Source organism: Microtus oregoni, unplaced genomic scaffold (assembly GCF_018167655.1).
Source record: "Microtus oregoni isolate MIOR12 unplaced genomic scaffold, Mior012 000027F_ref0000203, whole genome shotgun sequence".
NCBI classification, from domain to species: Eukaryota; Metazoa; Chordata; class Mammalia; order Rodentia; family Cricetidae; genus Microtus; species Microtus oregoni.
Window position 1 is genome coordinate 32,281,780 of NW_024543086.1, and position 18,558 is coordinate 32,300,337.

Genomic DNA, 18,558 nt, shown 5'->3' on the forward strand with positions numbered 1-18,558 from the left:
CATGTCTATAATCCCAGGATTGGGATGAAGTGAGCTACAGGTTCATGAAACCACCCTGTCTTGAGAAATGAAGTGAAAAGTTGCTGAGGAAGACGCCAGAGTCAATTTGTGTGTGTGTGTGTGTGTGTGTGTGTGTGTGTGTGTGTGTGTATGTTTATATGTACACTTTCTCACCCATGTAGATGCATACACTCAGCAAGGATAAGGCACCCACGCAAGGGCACACAGCAACAGGTTTGAGTCTCTAGCAAGTCAAGGTCACAGGCGTAAAGCTGGGGGAGATGAGATGCTGCAACTCATCTCTGTGGATTCTCTGCCTGGCGAGTACAAAATGCTTCGCCTTCTAGAAGAAGGGAGGTGGTACACAGAAGCCACACTATTGGTGCCAGCTGAGTGGCAGGAAACCCCTGAAACCCAAGTCTTACAGTGTCAGATGCTAGCCAATCTGGTAGCCACCCTTCCAGCCACCGAGATTAGCACTAAGTCACCAGGCTAGACGTTAACTAGCCAGCACCTTAAGGCTTTTCTAAGATTCCAAAAGTCAAATTTACATAGCTTACCTGGTTCTCAAGAGCTTTGGATAAGGGATAGAATACCGGCATATTCATAAAAGGGTTGGGAGGACCCCAACTGAAAACGCTTGATGCCCCATCTTTGGGTAAAAGGAATAAATGACTGGCACCCTATTTGGTTGGTGGGGTCTGCCTGGACTGTGTAGTCCACGATAGATAATGTGAGTACCAGGGCTCTCTTCTGTGTCGAGTGACTAATTATCACCTGTCTTTCCTTAGAACCTGGGTCCTTCAGTGTTGGCTGGAGTGGCTGTGATGGTATTCATGGTACCCTTCAATGCTGTGATGGCCATGAAGACCAAGACCTACCAGGTAGGATGTCCATCTCCATGAATCCCCACCCTGAGCCCTGGCCTGGGTCTTTCCTGATGAAGGTTGCCCAGTTTCCTGATGGTCAGCCTCATCTATTCCAGGTTCCGTGATATAGGGACACTGCTTCCCACAATGGCTTGTCCTTAGAGTTGGCAAGTTTTCTAAAGGGCAGCCATGGTCAATGCCCCGGAGTTGGTTTGAGCAGGCAAGCAGAGACAAGCATAGTGACTGGGAGTCTATCTTCCTCCCTTCCTCTCTTCCCTCCCTCCATCTTTTATATTGGTTACTTATTTATAATACTTATATGTAATACTAACTTTTATTTTGAGACACACTTTTTAAAAGTGTTTTAACACAGTAAGTGCTTTTCTATTATACAATTTTAAATTTCTTAAGTTTATAGGTTAGAAGCAATGATATCCTGCATCCTACCTTCTTGGCCACTGTGAACACATTGAAGTGGATCCCTCCCTCCCTCCCTCCCTCCCTCCCTCCTTCCCTCCCTCCCTCCCTACCTCCTTCCCTCCCTCCCTCCCTCCCTCCTTCCCTCTCTCCTTCCCTCTTTGTCTTGATTTTATTTTGTAAACCGAGACTAGCCCCACTTTTCCTGTTCCTGCCTCAAATTGGAGGATTATAGACTTGCACTGCCATGCCTGGCATGGATCTTTCCACATGCCATATAATTTTATGTATAATTAGACTTGGTATGAAATTATGTGCTTTTTCTTAAGATTTAAAAGTTTTTTTCTCCTTTTATTGAAAATATAGTTTTCCCCTCACATAATATATCCTGATTCAGTTTCTCCTCCCTCTACCCTTTCCGGTTCCTTCCCATTTCATCTCCCATTAGATCCATTCCCTTTCTGTCTTTCATTAGAAAACAAACAGGCTTCTCAGGGAATATAATATAATATAATATAATATAATATTGTAATGATGAACGCTAAAGATAAAATAAAAACTAACTGGTTGAAATTGGATAAAACAGAAGGAAAAGAGCCAGAGAGAAGGCATCAGAAACAGAGACCTGCTTGTCTACAGACTCAGGAATCCCATAAAACACTAGTTTTTTTTGTTGTTTTTTTTTTTTGTTTTTCGAGACAGGGTTTCTCTGTGATTTTGGAGCCTATCCTGGAACTAGCTCTTGTAGACCAGGCTGGTCTCGAACTCACAGAGATCCGCCTGCCTCTGCCTCCCAAGTGCTGGGATTAAAGGCGTGCGCCACCACTGCCCAGCTAAAACACTAGTTTTATCATGTATTTTTAATCCAGTGGACATTTGTTATGGTAAGAGTTTTGTCATTTGACTCCATGCCCGCTGATCGTCCTGAGTGGATCTTGTGATCTTCACATCCCATGTTCTCAGTCTCCCACATTTCCCTGCCCCTGTTGTTGGGTGTGTGCTGTCCTTGGCCATACTTACGGGGTTTCAGGTAAGCTGACCATGATGGGAGGGTAGCCTTGTAGGCTGACTTCATGGAGCAGGCCAGTCAGCAGGTTTTGTCCTGGAATCAGTAGGCTTCCATGAGTGGCTCACCTTAAGAAGTGCTCCTATCTTTGTTGTCAGGTCTAGTTGTATATGGTTCCCCCATCTGTGACTTAGGGGTGACCCAGCCTGACTGAACATGGCTTGGCTGTTTTTGAAATGCTTAGAAAAGCATCTGCCATGGTGATGTGCCAAGTGGTTTTAAAATATTTAACAACTAAATGTCTTTGTCATGGCTTGTCAGGACTAGTGCCAGCCAGTCCTGGCACGTTTCAGTAGTTTAATGACCAGAGAGTGGCTGGAATCAATTACAAGGAAAGAAACCAACTGGTGTGGTGTGCTCTTGTCTGTTTAGCACTGGGAAGCTGAGGCAGGAGGACTAGGGGTTCATGGCCAGGGGGGCTATAAAGACCCTGTGAAAAAGAGAGAGATAGAGAAGGGAAGGCATAGGAGGGAGGAAGATAGGAAAAAGGAAGGGAGGAATAATTTATTCTCTCCTGGTATGTTAGCAGCATAAGGTGGCATCCCCTCTTCTCTGAATACCTGGAAGCCTTGTCTCACCTCCATCCCTCAACTCTGAGTTGGTCTCTCAGTTGAATTCAACCTGATTTGGAGAAGTTTTAACTTTTACAATGGCCTAGTCTTTTGCTGTGGTCTGGGAGCTGACTCTATTGCTCACGGAGTCCAAGGCCAGCTCTCCCAACCTCTGGGAGGAGCTCTTTCTAATTGTGGTTGTGCCTAGGGCCCAGGATGCTGATCTCTTCCCCTGTAGGTGGCACACATGAAGAGCAAAGACAACAGAATCAAGCTGATGAATGAGATCCTCAATGGGATTAAAGTACTTAAGTTATATGCTTGGGAGCTGGCCTTCCAGGACAAGGTCATGGACATCAGGCAAGAAGAGCTGAAGGTGCTAAAGAAATCTGCGTACCTGGCAGCTGTGGGCACATTCACCTGGGTCTGCACACCTTTCTTGGTGAGTGGGATAGTTTCATGATGGATGGTTGTTGTGTCTTGTGTTTTTAAGCCTAAATATTTGTAAGAATGTAAAAATCAGATTTATGAACTTGTGTGCATATGTATACGCAGAGGCAGAGGCCAGCTAGAGCTCTCTCTTTCCGCCTGTGGGCTCCAGGGATTGTACTCAGCTCATTACGTTTGAGAGCAAGTGCCTTTGCCATTAAGCCAGCATCTATATATTTTTCAAAGACTGCTCGTTTGGGGCTGGGGTTTAGCTCAGTGGTCTAGCATTTCCTTAGGTTTGGTGTCCTGGGTTCCAAACCCATCACTGCAAAGCTAACCAGACAAAATATTGCCATTTAAGCAAGGCCTCTCCAAGGCTGATAACTCTCATCCTGCTTTATTTGCAATGCTTGGCAGTCCTGCAGCTGTTACAGAATGGAAACCTGTGTTGTCAGCTTCCTTCATTGAGAAAGTCTCACATGAAAGCATGCTAGGCTTGGGATGATGGCTTAGCAGTGAAGGGCTTCCCTTGTAAGAATGAGTTTCTTTATGTGATCTCTAGCACCTTACGTTCAACAACAGCCTGAAGTGGTGGGGAGGCAGAGACAGCAGATTCTGGACTCTCTGGCCAGCCTGTCTAGCCTACTTACTGAGTTAAGGCAATTGACAGAACCTTTTTGCAGGTGGGTGGTGCCTAAAGATTGGCAGCAGAGCTGGGTATGGTGGTGCATGCCTTTAATCCCAGCACCAGGGAGGTCATCTCTGTGAATTTGAGGCCAGCCTGGTCTACAGAGTGAGTTCCAAGACCACTAGGGCTATTAAACAGAGAAACCCTGCCTCAAAAAACCAAACCAAATCAATCAATCCAAATCAATCAATCAATCAATCAATCAATCAACCATTCAAACAAACAAACAAACAAAAAAACCCCAAACCATCCAACTAAATAGAATGGCAGCTGAAGTTATCCTCTGGTCTGTACATGCACACACACATGTCCAAACACACACAGTGTTATCTGAACTAAACTGTATACTTGGTTGCCATAGCTGGTAGACACCAGGGGACTAGAGTCTTCTTGTTATTAACTGATTGCAAGCTGTGGCTTGTCAGTGCCCTAAGACCATGTGTTCAGTGGCACTGTCAGACACATTCTAAAATTACAGTGTGGTTTATTGCCTGTATCTGGAATGTCAGCTCAGAGAGGGCATCTGTGGACACCTGTCCCTGTTCCTCAGAGGATCTAAGGCTAACAGTCCATGGTAGCTCCCAGATCAGATAGGAAGTTCTAAAGTGTAGATGCATGCTGTCCTACACATCTCCATTGTGACAAATCCTTTGCTCCGTAGAGACTATTCTATTTATAAGAAAACAATGTCTAAGGTTATAGGTGTTTAAAGATACCTTTATGAGGGCTTTAGAGATGACTCAGCAGTTACGAACAGTCGATGCTCTTCCAGAACACTGAGTTCAGTTCCTAGTACTCAAAGTGGGCAGCTCACAACCACCTAAAATTCTATTCCTGGGGATCTGAAGTCCATCCCCTCTTCTAACCCGTGGCACACTCACATACATGTGGCACATACACAGACAGAAACACACACAGATAAATAAAATAAGATAAATCTTTAAAATAGTTTTATGTATTCTAGTAGAACTGTACTGTATGTATCCTGACATGCTTAAGACCCTGGATTTGTCTTCTGACAGGGACATGTCACCTATCCTTCCCTACCCTGTTAGCTGGCTCTGTCTCTGTGCACCGAAGCACCTTGCATTTCACTTCCTTGGCTTTCACACAGTAATTAAGGGTACTGTATGTTGGAAGGAGGGCCTGCTTGTTTGTCTTGGCCACCCGGCTAGTTTAGCCCCGAAATAACACACAGAAACTGTATTAATTAAATCACTGCTTGGCCCATTAGCTCTAGTTTTTTGTTGGCTAATCTTTACATCTTAATTTAACCCATTTCTGTTAATCTGTGTATCGCTATGTGGCTTACCAGGTAAAATTCCCAGCATCTGTCTCCGGTGGATCCATGGCATCTGTCTGACTCTGCTTTCTTCCTCCCAGAATTTAGTTCTGTCTTCTCTGCCTGTGAAGGCGTAAGTCAAACAATGCCACACCAGTATGGAATTATGATTAATAGAATGGTTATTTATTTAAAGGGGAAAACTTACAGATCACCATCCCAGACAACAGCCCTCTGCACAATCAGGAAGGGAGTCTAGTCACTGGAAGCAGAGCTGGAAGCCAGAGAGAGAGAGCAGAGGGAAGTGGCTGCTTTTTTAAAGGGAGAGAGACCACACCCCAATGGGCTGGTATCTCAACCGCTATTGGCTGAAGAAACGGAAGGAGCTCCCGCAACACCTCCCCCTTTTGTTTAAGTAAGAGAGTTCTTTAACCTACTATGAAATTATATACAATCAGTACAAATATTCTATTCTAACTAGCTTAAGTCTTATATAATAAATAACTTGGCCAAGTCATGAGTGGAAAGTAACTACATTTATATAGTCTTCAACCCCATCGAAGATCTGAGAAGGGAAATAATGTTACCTGGGTAATTAGGAAGTTCAGTAAAACAACTTCCAAAACATGCAACAAATGACAGAGACAACTAGCTACCTGGGCAATCACCCAAGGTCATTTTTGCAGCTTTGAAGCAACCAACTTTGGATAAGGCCTAACATAACTGACATACCATTTACAAAGGAAAGAAACTTGTCAAAACTATCTTTTTTTAAATTTTTTTTTTAATTTTTTTTTTTTTTTTTTTTTTTTGGTTTTTCGAGACAGGGTTTTGTCAAAACTATCTTACCCTGTCTTGGCAGAAAATGACAGTCCTGTTTTTTCCATTTACAGATTCTCTGTATCTCTGTCAGTGGTTGAGGTATGGGCATTTCTTTGCCCAAAGGCCAGTTCAGCCAAGAAGAAAGGCTCCAGGTGGAGCATCTTTGGTGCTCAACATTCTCTTGGGAATAGATCGGTGTTGCCAGGAGCAATTGTGTCTCACTACCACAAAACTCTGAGTTAGATTAAAGGCCATTTTCTACAACTCTTTGAAGAGGTTAAAGATTATCTATCTATATTGAGTATAATCTCTATGTATCTAAAGAACCTGATTAGTCTAATTATAAATGACAAACTTAGAATACAATTGATCTATATAATTCTCAATACCTATCTAACTTAAAGACTAAGACAATAAACAACTGTGAAACAAATGAGGACAGTGACCTCCAAATATAAACAATTGCAAATATACATTGCAATATGGTAAATATATATCAATACACAAACAATATATAAGTATCTTAATGAGAGGTAGAAATGTACACTGCAATATGGTAAATATACAGTATCAATACATAAAAATGTTTTAAACAGGTAGAAGCATGCATGCATACAATAGTCAATATAATTTAACTTTGTATCAATATATAAGAATCTATACCAATATATTTGTCTCAAAACAATAACTCACAAGTACCAATAAGTACCAATCTATTATCCCATCATCCAATTATCCCTCTTTTTTTTTCAAAACATCCCTGAGCTTATAAAATTCCTCCCCCAACCCCCCAACCCTCAACTGTATACTAATTATAATCAACCCCTAAATGATGTCCCTAAACCCAAGGGCAAACTTTACTGGGAGAGGGAACGTCGTCCTCTAGAATTACTTCCAGCTGTCATGGGGGCGACGTTCTTTCTGGGGGATCCTGTGAAAGTAAAATGATGGTTAAATTTCAAGATCAATGTCTTTTAAAATTGCAAATAGTCTCTGAGTATTTTGTGGAGGTCTGGCCAGAATGTTGTACAAGATGTGCACCATTTCAGCTAACCAAGTTGGGATTGTCTTGTGCAGCTGGTACCCAAAACAGGTCTTGTAGTAGCGCTATCAGTATCATGACGTCATATCAACCAGGTGGAGTTGTTGTTATGGGGCCCCATCTTCTTCCTGGAAACTTCAAATGTCACTTCAGGAAAAACTCATTGTTCATTGTGAAAAACTTAAACATTAATCATATAGACATTTATAGACATACATATATTCAATGAAAGGCATGATAGATATATTCAATGAAAGGTATGATAGATATGAAGAAAAGCAAAGATGTTTTCTAAACTCATATTTCTTTCTGTCCCATATCATGGCTCTTGACATGAGACAGAAACTCCAAAAACTCTGGGTTTTTTTTCTTACCAACAGGGTTGGAATTGGAGAGGGACTGAGCCAGAGTCCAACTTCAAAACTAGCTCTATATATTTATAAATAAATGCACATTAATACATATTTAAAGACAAGAGTCGAATAGTTTTACTTACGGAACCTATTCAATTTTCTTGCCACTTCTTATTGGGTTGTAAATAGTTTCCATCTGTCAGTATTCAAACATCCAGGGTCCCTTGAATTTTTTGAAGATGAGTGTTTTCCTGCAGAGATAAGAAGAGAACTCTGCCCCCATTCTATATGTTTTTCTTAACCACTGGTATGAATATCATCATTGTGGATGAATTGTCATTTCTCCTTTCCAAAAGGTTTCTCCTCTTCGAATCGAACCTTTATTAATTTTGATGGTATCCACAATTTTTCTTCTCCTGTGGAAACAAGAGCAAAACCCCTTCCCCAACGTAGCACATCTGGCTTCCATTGAGAGGTCAGCACATCTTTGAAATAAATCGGTTGACTTAGTTCAGCAGACTTTTCCATTATCCAATGTCTTTCTGCCGCTTTTGTTCCTTTCTCATTAGCGTTAAGAAAATTCAAGGTTAATAAAGCATTATGTAATCTATTTCTGGGGGTATTTTCGGTTCCTTTCTGTTTGTTCAGCATATCCTTTATAGTACGGTTTGATCTTTCTATAACCGTAGGATTATTTGGTATACCTAGAATGTGTTTTATGTCATAATAAGCAAAAAAGCATTTCATTTTCTTAGATACATATGCTGGACTATTGTCTGTCTTTATTTGTACAGGTATACCCATGATGGCCATAACTTCCAATAAATGTGTAATTTCTGAACTCAGGGCAGGAGCCCATTGAAAACCTGAATACGTGTCTATGGTGTGGTGTACATATTTTAATTTACCAAATTCCATGAAGTGGAATACATCCATCTGCCAGATTTCATTTCTCTTAGTACCCTTTGGGTTACTCCCTGCAGGCAACGGTGTTTGATTATAGAAAGAACAAGTAGGACATCTCTTTATAATGTCCTTAGCTTGTTGCCATGTAATGGAAAATTCTTTCTTTAGGCCTTTACTATTGACATGATGCTTTTTATGAAATTCAGAGGCCTGCAACATGCTTCCAATCAATAATTGATCAATCTCAGCGTTACCTTGTGCTAGAGGACCAGGCAAACCCATATGGGATCGGATGTGTGTTATGTACATCAGACAAAGCGTATTCCTGATTATATCTTGTACCTGGATAAACAGTGAAGTCAACTCTGTGTCATCTGGTATAAATTCAGCGGTTTCAATATGCAAGATAACTCTTTCTGCATATTGTGAATCTGTAACTATATTAAGAGGTTCTTTAAAAATCCCTTAGCACCATAAGAATGGCATATAATTCTGCCTTCTGGACAGAATTATGAGGGCTTTGTTCCACCTTACTCAATTCATCTGACTTGTAACCTACTTTCCCTGATTTATTTGCATCAGTATAAAACGTACGGGCTCCAGTTATTGGAGCATCACATACAATTCTAGGAAGAATCCAAGAAGTTCTCTTTGTGAGGTTAAGTCTATCACTTTTGGAATAGTTGCTATTAATTTCTCCCAAAAAATTAGCACAAGCTCTTTGCCATGGTTCATTGTCTTCCCATAACTTTTTTATTTCCTCAGTAGTAAAAGGCAGTATAATTTCTGCTGGGTCTATACCTGCTAGTTGACGAAGTCTCAGCTTACCTTTTATAATTAATTCAGAGACTTTTTCCACATAAGTTTTTAATTTTTTGCTTGGTTTATTAGGTATAAATATCCACTCTAAAATAATATCTTCTCTCTGCATTAAAATCCCTGTTGGAAAAATTCTGGAAAGCAATATGACTAGGATGCAGCTAAGATTTGGGTTCACCCTATCCACATGTGCCTCCTATAATTTTTCCTCAGTCATTGTCAGTTCCTTTTGTGCTTCAGCTGTCAGTTTTCTTGGACTATTCAAATCTTTCTCACCATCTAAGGTTTTGTTTAAATGAACTATTAGATCAGGTGTTATTCCAATAGCTGGTCGTAGACTGGAAATGTCTTCTAACAATCTTTGGAAGTCATTAAGAGTCTGTAACCAGTCTCTCCTAATTTGTGCCTTTTGCGTTTTAATTTTCTCGAACCCTATTCTGTAACCTAGAATAGAATTTCCTCTTTGAATCTTTTCAGGGGCAATTTGTAATCCCCACCTAGGCAAGACTTTCTTTACTTCTTCAAACTTCCTTTCTAAAGTCTCTTTATTTGAATCAGACCACAAAATGTCATCCATGTAATGATAAATTATGGACTTGGGAAATTGCTTACGAATTATTTCCAATGGCTTACTTACAAAATATTGGCACAATGTGGGACTATTGAGCATATCCTGTGGGAGGATAGTTCATTGATATCTCCTAGTAGACAGAGAATTATTATAATAAGTAGGCATTGTGAAAGCGAATTTTTCTTTATCCTTTTCTTATAAAGGTATAGTGAAAAAACAATCTTTCAAATCAATAACTATAAGAGGCCATCCTTTTGGTGATAGAGAAGGCAAAGGAATTCCAGATTGTAGTGGGCCCATAGGTTGAATTACCTTGTTGACAGCTCTTAGATCTGTCACCATTCTCCATTTACCAGATTTCTTTTTTTACAACAAACACAGGAGAATTCCAAGAGCTGGTTGTTTCTTCAATATGGTGAGCATCTAGTTGCTCTTGCACCAGCTGTTCCAATGCCTGTAATTTATCTTCAGCTAGAGGCCACTGTTTGATCCATATTGGCTTCTCAGTTAGCCATTTTAAAGGTAGGGTTGTTGGTACCTCTAAAGGTTTGTTATTTGCTGTATGTTCTTGTACAGCCTGAATGGCTGGTGACTTTTTCCCATAATACCTCATCATATCCTTCCCAGAATTATGAGTTCCTGGAACTACAGGAATGTTAATCTGGGTATTCCATTGCTGTAGCAGGTCACGGCCCCATAAATTTATGGCAATATTGGCTATATATGGCCTTAGTCTTCCTATTTGCCCTTTAGGCCCTATGCATTCAACCCATCTTGTGCTTTGTTTTACATGAGATAGGGTTCCAATTCCTCTTGAAGAGGCCAATTCGGATGCCAAGATTCTGGGGTAATGATACTTACATCCGCACCTGTGTCTAATAAGCCTTCAATAAAAATGCCATTTATACAGACTCTTAGCTTTGGTCTTTGATCATTAATAGAAGTCTGCCAAAATATACGTTTACTCTGTCCTACTGGATTTTTTGTCTCATTCTCCATATGTTCTTCATCATTTAGACCAGTATTACTTTTTACAGCAGAAATTGGAGGTTTTAATTTTCTTGGTGAGACACGTTCTCCACTGTGACTGGGAATGACTGGGCCACTGTTGGCTTGGGGGCCTGCGAGAGGCCCCTCAAGGAGTTTCCTGATGATATTGGGTTGCCCTGTCTGTCTGTTGTTGACCTGCATTCGTTGGACCAATGCCGGCCTTTACTGCATCTCCTAGATATACCTGAAGGCCGAGGTCTTCTATTTTTGTCATTCCCAGAGGAGATATTATTCCTAGAAATTCTTTGCCTGCAATCCCTTTGCAAATGTCCTAATTTACTACAATTAAAACACCTAGCAGTTTGATGTCTCCTCATTGCTTTGGAAATTGCTTCTCCTACCCAAGATTCATCATTATAGCCAAAGTCTCAACATTCATTGTATGTTGAATCCATTCATCCATAGGTGCTGATCTAGACTTTAAAGGCCCAATTATCTTTTTGCGTTCTATGTTTGCATTCTCAAAAGCTAGAGATTCCAGAAGTATTCGTCTAGCTTCTGGGTCTGTTACCCTTATGTCCAGAGCCTTAATTAATCTTTGCAAAAAGTCAATAAAGGGTTCTCTCTGTCCCTGCCTAATCCTGGTATGTGATTCAACCCTTTTTTCTGGATCTTGTATCCTATTCCAAGCATTTAAAGCTGCTTGGTGACATAGACACAATACTTCTTTGTTATAAAGAGCTTGGACCTGTGGATCAGCATATTCTCCTGCACCAAGAATTTGATCTTGGGAAACCTCCACACCTTTTGCTCTTCCTTGCTGTTCTATTTGTTTGGATTCTTCTCTGAAATAAATTCGAAACATCAAGGAAGGTCCATCATCTAAAACTGCAGAATCAGCAACTGTACCATAGAGATCTGTGATGATCACGGGTCTCCTGAGTGGAACCCACGGGCACAGGAGGTGGTGCCTTCTCGCAGACTGCATGCAACTGAAGCCTGAGTTGTTTCTGCACCTGAGTCAGAACTTGTAGGGAGGAAAGAAATCTTTAGTCATCAAATACAGCCAGTAATTCTGCCCCAAGATTAGGCAGAATGGGTGGTAGCCTGACATACAAGATCTGAAATGGGGTCAGGCCTAGGGTATAAGGAGAATTGTGATCCCTATAGAGAGCACAGGGGAGGAGAGACACCTGGTCACTGCCATTCTCAAGGATTAATTTGGTTAAGGTCTCCTTTAGGGTCTGATTCATCTTTTCTACCTGGCTTTAACCTTGGGGACGGTAAGCATAATGATGTTTCCAGTTGGTCCCGTAGCCTGAGAGATGAATGCAGGTCTGTTATCTGAGCTCAAGAGCACAGGGAAGTCATCCCTGAGGATAATTTCTCCTAGTAGTTTCTCGACCAGCCTGGCAGCTGTCTTGTGCTTAGTTTTCACCCTGAAAAGGTATCTATAAAGACTAGCAAGTGTTTATAGCCATACAGGCCTTGCTTTACCTTTGTGAAATTAATCCCCCAATTGGTGCTGGACCGAGCTGCTCTCTCCCGGTATCCAGTTCTCGTGTCTCCACGTTTTGTATCAACCAGACACACGTGGGACATCGGCCTGCAGCTTCTGCTGTGTTGGCCTTAAGATGTGCTCTTTTCAAGTGGTTCTATGTTTTCCTTTCTCCCAAGTGAGTACTTTGGTGTATTTGTTGAACTAACTGAGTGGCAAAGTCTGAAAGGAGGATGGTCCATTTATTGGGTCCTGAACCATCCTTCCTCCTTGTGTTTGCGCACTAGTGGCTACTTTGGGGCTCTTGGTCGTTGTAAGCTAGAAATGCTGGCAATGTGGGTGTTACTATCTTTGGTGGTGTTGCCAGCAGGATGCTATCTGGAGGGCAGCCACATGGCCCGTAAGAAGTCTAAAATCTATTCGTTGTAATAGTCTTTCCTTCTGCAGTCAACAATCCCCTCTTCCTGTACATGGCACCATGGACATGTATTGTGGCAAACTAATACCAGCTATCAATATAGACATTAAATCTTTTTCCCTTTCCCAACTGCAGAGCCTTTGTTAGAGCTATCATCTCAGCCCACTGGGCTGTTGACCCAGGAGGTAGAGCCTCTGTCCATATGACTTCTTTCTCAGTTGTAACTGCTGCCCCCACATACCTGATACCATCTTTGATCTTTGATCATTTGTATGCCATGTTACCTCAGCCCTTGAAGTCTGATCCCTTGGAGATGACTCAGCATGTCCAGACAATCGTGGAGAGTGATTCAGGTTTGGTTCGTGAGCAGGTGGCAGGGTTCAAGGCATGACTGTGGGTGTATTGGATCCTGGGTGGGTTTAAGAGAAAAGCCTGATAATTAGTGAGCCATCTGTCAGGAGGAGCTTAAGGACTCCCACCATAGCACTTATTTTTTTCCAGTTTTATTACCTTTATTTTTGAGCCCTGTCATTTAGGGCATTTATCTTTTCAGTGACCCAAGTTTTTACAGTAGACACATTGGTCTTTTTGCAGACTGGCCTGTTGTGCAGTCCCTGCATTAGGCCTTTCCCTTTCCCTGCTGAGTCTTCCAAGCTCGGTTCCTGTCTTCTAACCTGTGGACTGCACGACACAAGCTAGAAGGACTTTGTGAGCCCCACGTTCCCGTCTGTCTACCGGGATCTTCCTGTTGTTGAGTCCTATCTCAGCAACTGCAATGAGTTGAGCCAACCTTTTACTTTTAAAATCTTCTAGTTTCTGCAGCTTGCAGCGGATATCTGGTGTTGACTGGTTGACAAAAGCCAGGCTGACTGCAGACTGATTCTCCGCTGAGTCTGGATCCAAGGGTGTGTAGGGCTTGTAAACTTCTCTCAGCCTCTCTAGGAATGTTTCTGGTGTCTCTTCAGGCTCCTGGAATACCTGATTAACTTTGGACAAATGTGTGGGCTGCTTTGCGGCAGCCCAGAACCCCCTTAGAATCTGACAGTAGACGTTTAGCATTTCCCTATCTTTCTCCATGTTGAAATCCCAATTGGGTCATGTCACCTCAGCATTTATGAGATCTGCATCGGTGACCCATCTTCATCTGGGCCTCTGTTCTGATCCGGTCCCCCTCCTCAGTAGTAAAGAGGACCTGGAGCAGTTGGAAACAATCATCGCATGTGGTCAGGTGAGTGAAAAGAACAGAATCGAACAGGTCAACTAGGCTGCCTTGTACGCTTTTTAGAAAACTTGAGATTTTGTAATTTCTAATTATAAAGGTTGCTAGTGGCAAAGTGGACAGCTGCTGCCCTCAGCATCAGGTTGGCCCACAGGGCACAATAGAAAGGCCAGAGTCAGCTCCGGCTGGCAGCTCTTCCCTCTGAGAATGTGTGCATATGTCGGGGGAACCAGCACCCCTCCAATTCTGTCCTCCAGGACCTCTTACCCTGGGGGTAAGGTGGTGGGATAGAAAAAACTCCTCCAAGTCACCTGGAGAAGGAAAGACAGGGTACAGGGGTGCAGTAGGCTGTGGTCTGCTCCCCCCCCCCTTTAAAGAGCATGACCACACTCCAAACACAAACATTTTGTTGTGAATCAGCTTTGTTTTTTTTTTTTAATGAAGAAAATCAACCAGAATTAACATAAAGTGCTCAAATCTCATACATCTTCTGGTCTTGTACTCCTCAGGGGTTTTTCTCCGCCCCTCTGGTTTAGTCAGAGATTTTTACTGTAGACAACCTTTTTTTCTTTACTATTTTAGTTTAGTGCTTTTTTTTTAGACAATGTGAAAACTTTTATTAAAATCCTTTTTGTAGTTTCTTTTATATGTCTATAATATTTTAAATAACATAAATAAAATATTTAAAATAAAATAAATATATCATAACAAATAATTTTACATAAAAACCTGTACTAATAAGAAACCTCCAAGACTAGCAGTAATTTTTTTTTTACCCTAACCAATGATAGTTAGTAACCAACCCCTCTAAATGTTGACAAATATTTATAACCCATTGGATCTGAATGAACAAAACCCACACATTTGTGTGTGTGTGTGTAAATAAAAGCATAATTTTTTCCTAGTCAGTGCCAGAACAGGAAAGGGTTAAGGGGGAAGTAACTGGCAGCAAGGACCTTGGTGCCCGTGAAGAATTTGACTCGGAAGGAAGAGAAGGTGTAGCACGGCAGCTGCTCGCAGCAAGGGCAGCTTACAGGCACAGAGCGCCTGCCTAGCAGTCAGCATCCTGCAAGAAAAGATTGTCAGCTTCCCCATACGGGCCACCAGAATGACCAATCGCAGGCTCTCTGTCAGGGACCCAAAGTCCTGCCATGCCCTTATCTAGCGTCCTCTGCCCCCTCCATACAATTAACCCTAAGTCAGTGATTTGGATTTGAAAGTTTGAAATGGTCCAAAATAAGACTCAAAGGAGGACGTTGAGTTTGACTGACCCACTCCTAAGAGAAGTAGTGAGGTAACATTACAAACAGAGAAACACAAAAATAACACTGTTAGAAATGTACCACCAGTATGGCACATGAAAAAGAAACCAGGAACCAGAAAGGGCTGATGGAATGTCGCCTTGGGGAGTTTCGTATTGCAAAAGACATGACCTGTGTTTCCTATTCAATCTAAGGGATCCTCTGTCCCAGTTCAACCAAAAGGGACCCTGTGTCTCAGTTCACCCAATGGGACCCAGTTGTCCCTACCAAGTGAGTCCCAGGTGTCTCACGGCATCCACGTGGCTGAGGTGTCTCTAGTGTCTAGCACATCTGCCAGACAAACCTTGGTCTCCAGATTCATTTAGCTTGAGTCTCCAAGAGGGAAAGAAAACCCTAGACCACAGAACAAGGAACAGAACAGACCAAGACAAAGAGTGGCCACTTCACTTATTGGCTGGCTGGGTTATTAAACTCTCAACGTGATGGGAGTCTCTGGGGGGCCTTCCTGGGCAATGCACCAATTGTCAGGGTCTGAGAGAAGCCCCCAAAGAAGACCAACAGCCATATATGCAATAAGAAGGGCACTTTATCCCAACGTTGGGGTTATACTTGCTGACCCCCAAAGAAGGTCACAAGCTTCTTTTAAGCAGAGTTAGGGGGGAGCGGGCAGTGGTGGCGCACGCCTTTAATCCCAGCACTTGGGAGGCAGAGGCAGGCGGATCTCTGTGAGTTCGAGGCCAGCCTGGTCTACAGGAGCTTCAAAGCCACAGAGAAATCCTGTCTCGAAAAACAAAACAAAAAGAAAACCCAAGCAGAGTTAGGGGAATTCCAAAGAGGAGGGACTGATCTGGGACTGATTAGTAGAGGAAAGATTAGTGTGGGGCCTGATTGGTAGAAGGTCCTAGTGGTTAGGGATCTTCTAGCAGCAGGGTAGGGAAAGCTGTCTTTAGCCTGCAGAAGTTTCTGGGGGCATCTGCTGAGCTAGCAGAAGGGCTTTGGGGGCCTCCTGAGCCAGCAGAAGGGCTTGTGGGTATGTTTGCTGATGGTCACCCATAAGTTGTGGTTTTCATGAGACCTGCTTGTTCAGCTCTGTCCCGTTTCAGTGAAATGAAAATAAGGTCTGGTCTCTGTCAAGGCTCTGATCTGTTGCCCCCCTCATCCCCAGCCCTTCTAGCCGTTTCAGGCTTAGAAGCAGATGTGGTGCTGGAGCAGAGAGTGCTACATCCTGAAGGCAACAGGAAGTAGATTGAAATACAGGGTGGTACCCTTAGCATAGGAAACCTCAAATCCCACCCCCACACTGACACACTTCCTCCAGCAAGGCCATACCCACTCTAACAAAGCTGCACCTCCTAGTAATGGCACTCCCTGGCACCCCCATAAACTGCTAACAACCTAATGCAAAATGCATTTAGTTCAACTTCAAAAGTTCCCATGGTCTATTATAGTCTCGAACTTATTTGAAAGTCCAGTCTCTTCTGAGATGCTTGGCAATCTCTTAACTGTAATCCCTCTGTAAGATACACACACACACACACACACACACACACACACACACGTACAGAATTTACATTACTATTCCAAATTGTAGAGAAGGGAGCACAGTGAAGAAATAAATGGTAGACCAAAGAAAGATCAAAAACCAACGGGGCAATCTCCAAACTCTGTACCTTTATATCTGATATCAAAATGCTCTTCGGATGTCCAACTGCTTCCAGCTTTGTTGACGGCAACCTTGATAGAACGTGCAGTTTCTAGGCTGCAGGTTCTTATTTTCAAAGATCTTTTTCCTTTGTCTCCATTGCAAAGCCAGAAAATACTAGAGAGGATTCTGGACCTTGCCCCTTGGTTTCTGGCTGGGTTCAGTATGTTACCTTTTTACGTGCTGTGACAAAAATCTCTGAGAGAGACAACTTATGGAGGAGGACTTAGTTTGCTTCATGGACACCAGTGCACTGTGGTGCTGAGGATTGTGTTGCATCTGTGGCGGAATGGGAGCTTGGCTTTCAGTATGGCTTGCTCCCATCCTAGTGGATCAGGAAGCAGGGCCAGGCCTGCTCTGGAAGCTGATATCTGCCAGCCAGGCCTGGTGTCCTGAAGATTCCATGTCCTTTCCAGACAGTGGTACCTGCTGGAGAGGTGTCCCAACACATGAGCCTGTGGGACATTTTACCCTGAAACCAGAGCAGCAGAGAAGGCTGAAAATGCTGGGCCTCCAGATAGTCAGCTGAATCTATTGTCAAGAAACAGTTGAGGCCACTTGTCAGCAGGACCCCGGGCCCCCTGCAAAGGGCCTCTGCCTTCATTAGGAGAAAGGATGTGGTCCACTGCAGGCTCCTGCTTCAAGGATGGGTGGTGTTCACCTGTAGTGATGGAGAGAGGTGGAAGGCCTTGCCTCTTGTTCTGGGCTCAGAGCCTAGTGTCTGTCACTTGGTGCTCTTTTCTAAGGCAGAGTAAAGCACACTCTTAGGTGATCTGTGAGCTGCTTGCTCTTATTTGGCCTGGACCTTCTGCAGAGTAATCACCAGCCCCTGGGATAATGACGACTGCTCTACAGGTCAGAGCTTGTCATGTTATGCCTGTCTCCAGAGCAGAGGGCCTTGGCATAAAATATCCGCACAGTACCCATGTGTAGGTGCATGAATGAGTAATCGAAAGTTGTATTACTTCAGTTCTATCATGCTGACAGAAATCTGACTTTAGCCCATCAAAATCCCAGCAAAATTCTTCAAAGACCTCAAAAGAACGGTACTCAACTTCATATGGAAAATGAAAAAACCCAGGATAGACAAAACAATCCTGTGCAATAAAAGAACTTCTGGAGGCATCACAATCCTTGACTTCAAACTCTGCTACAGAGCTACAGTACTGAAAACAGCCGGGTACTGGCCTAAGAACAGACAGGAGGACCAATGGAACCGAATAGAAGAACCGGATATCAATGCACAAATCTTCGAACACCTGATCTTTGATAAAGAAGCAAAAAATATTAAATAGAAAAAAGAAAGCATATTTAACAAGTGGTGCTGGCATAACTGGATATCAACATGTAGAAAAATGAAAATAGACCCTAGATATTGACTATGTACAAAAACTCAAGTCCAAATGGATCAAAGATTTCAACATAAAGCCAGCCACACTGAACCTTATAGAAGAGAAAGTGGGAAGTACATTTGAACACATTGGCACAGGGAACCACTTCCTAAATGTAACTCCAGCAGCACAGACACTGAGAGAAATAATTAATAAATGGGACCTCCTGAAACTTAGAAGCTTCTGTAAAGCAAAGGACACGGTCAACAAGAAAAAACGACAGCCTACAGAATGGGAAAAGATCTTCACTAACCCCACATCAG

The 18,558-nt window shown here is 42.6% G+C and overlaps 1 protein-coding gene across 1 annotated transcript in view; it reads left to right on the plus strand.

Annotated features, from left to right (window-relative positions):
• The window catches only part of Abcc1 (ATP binding cassette subfamily C member 1), a 150,613-nt gene that overhangs the window by 88,189 nt on the left and 43,866 nt on the right, over nucleotides 1–18,558 (plus strand). Inside the window, exons 11-12 of the mRNA XM_041675938.1 lie at nucleotides 792–884; nucleotides 3,142–3,345. Of these exons, the coding sequence (XP_041531872.1) occupies nucleotides 792–884; nucleotides 3,142–3,345 (297 nt within the window). The remainder of the gene's footprint in view (nucleotides 1–791; nucleotides 885–3,141; nucleotides 3,346–18,558) is intronic.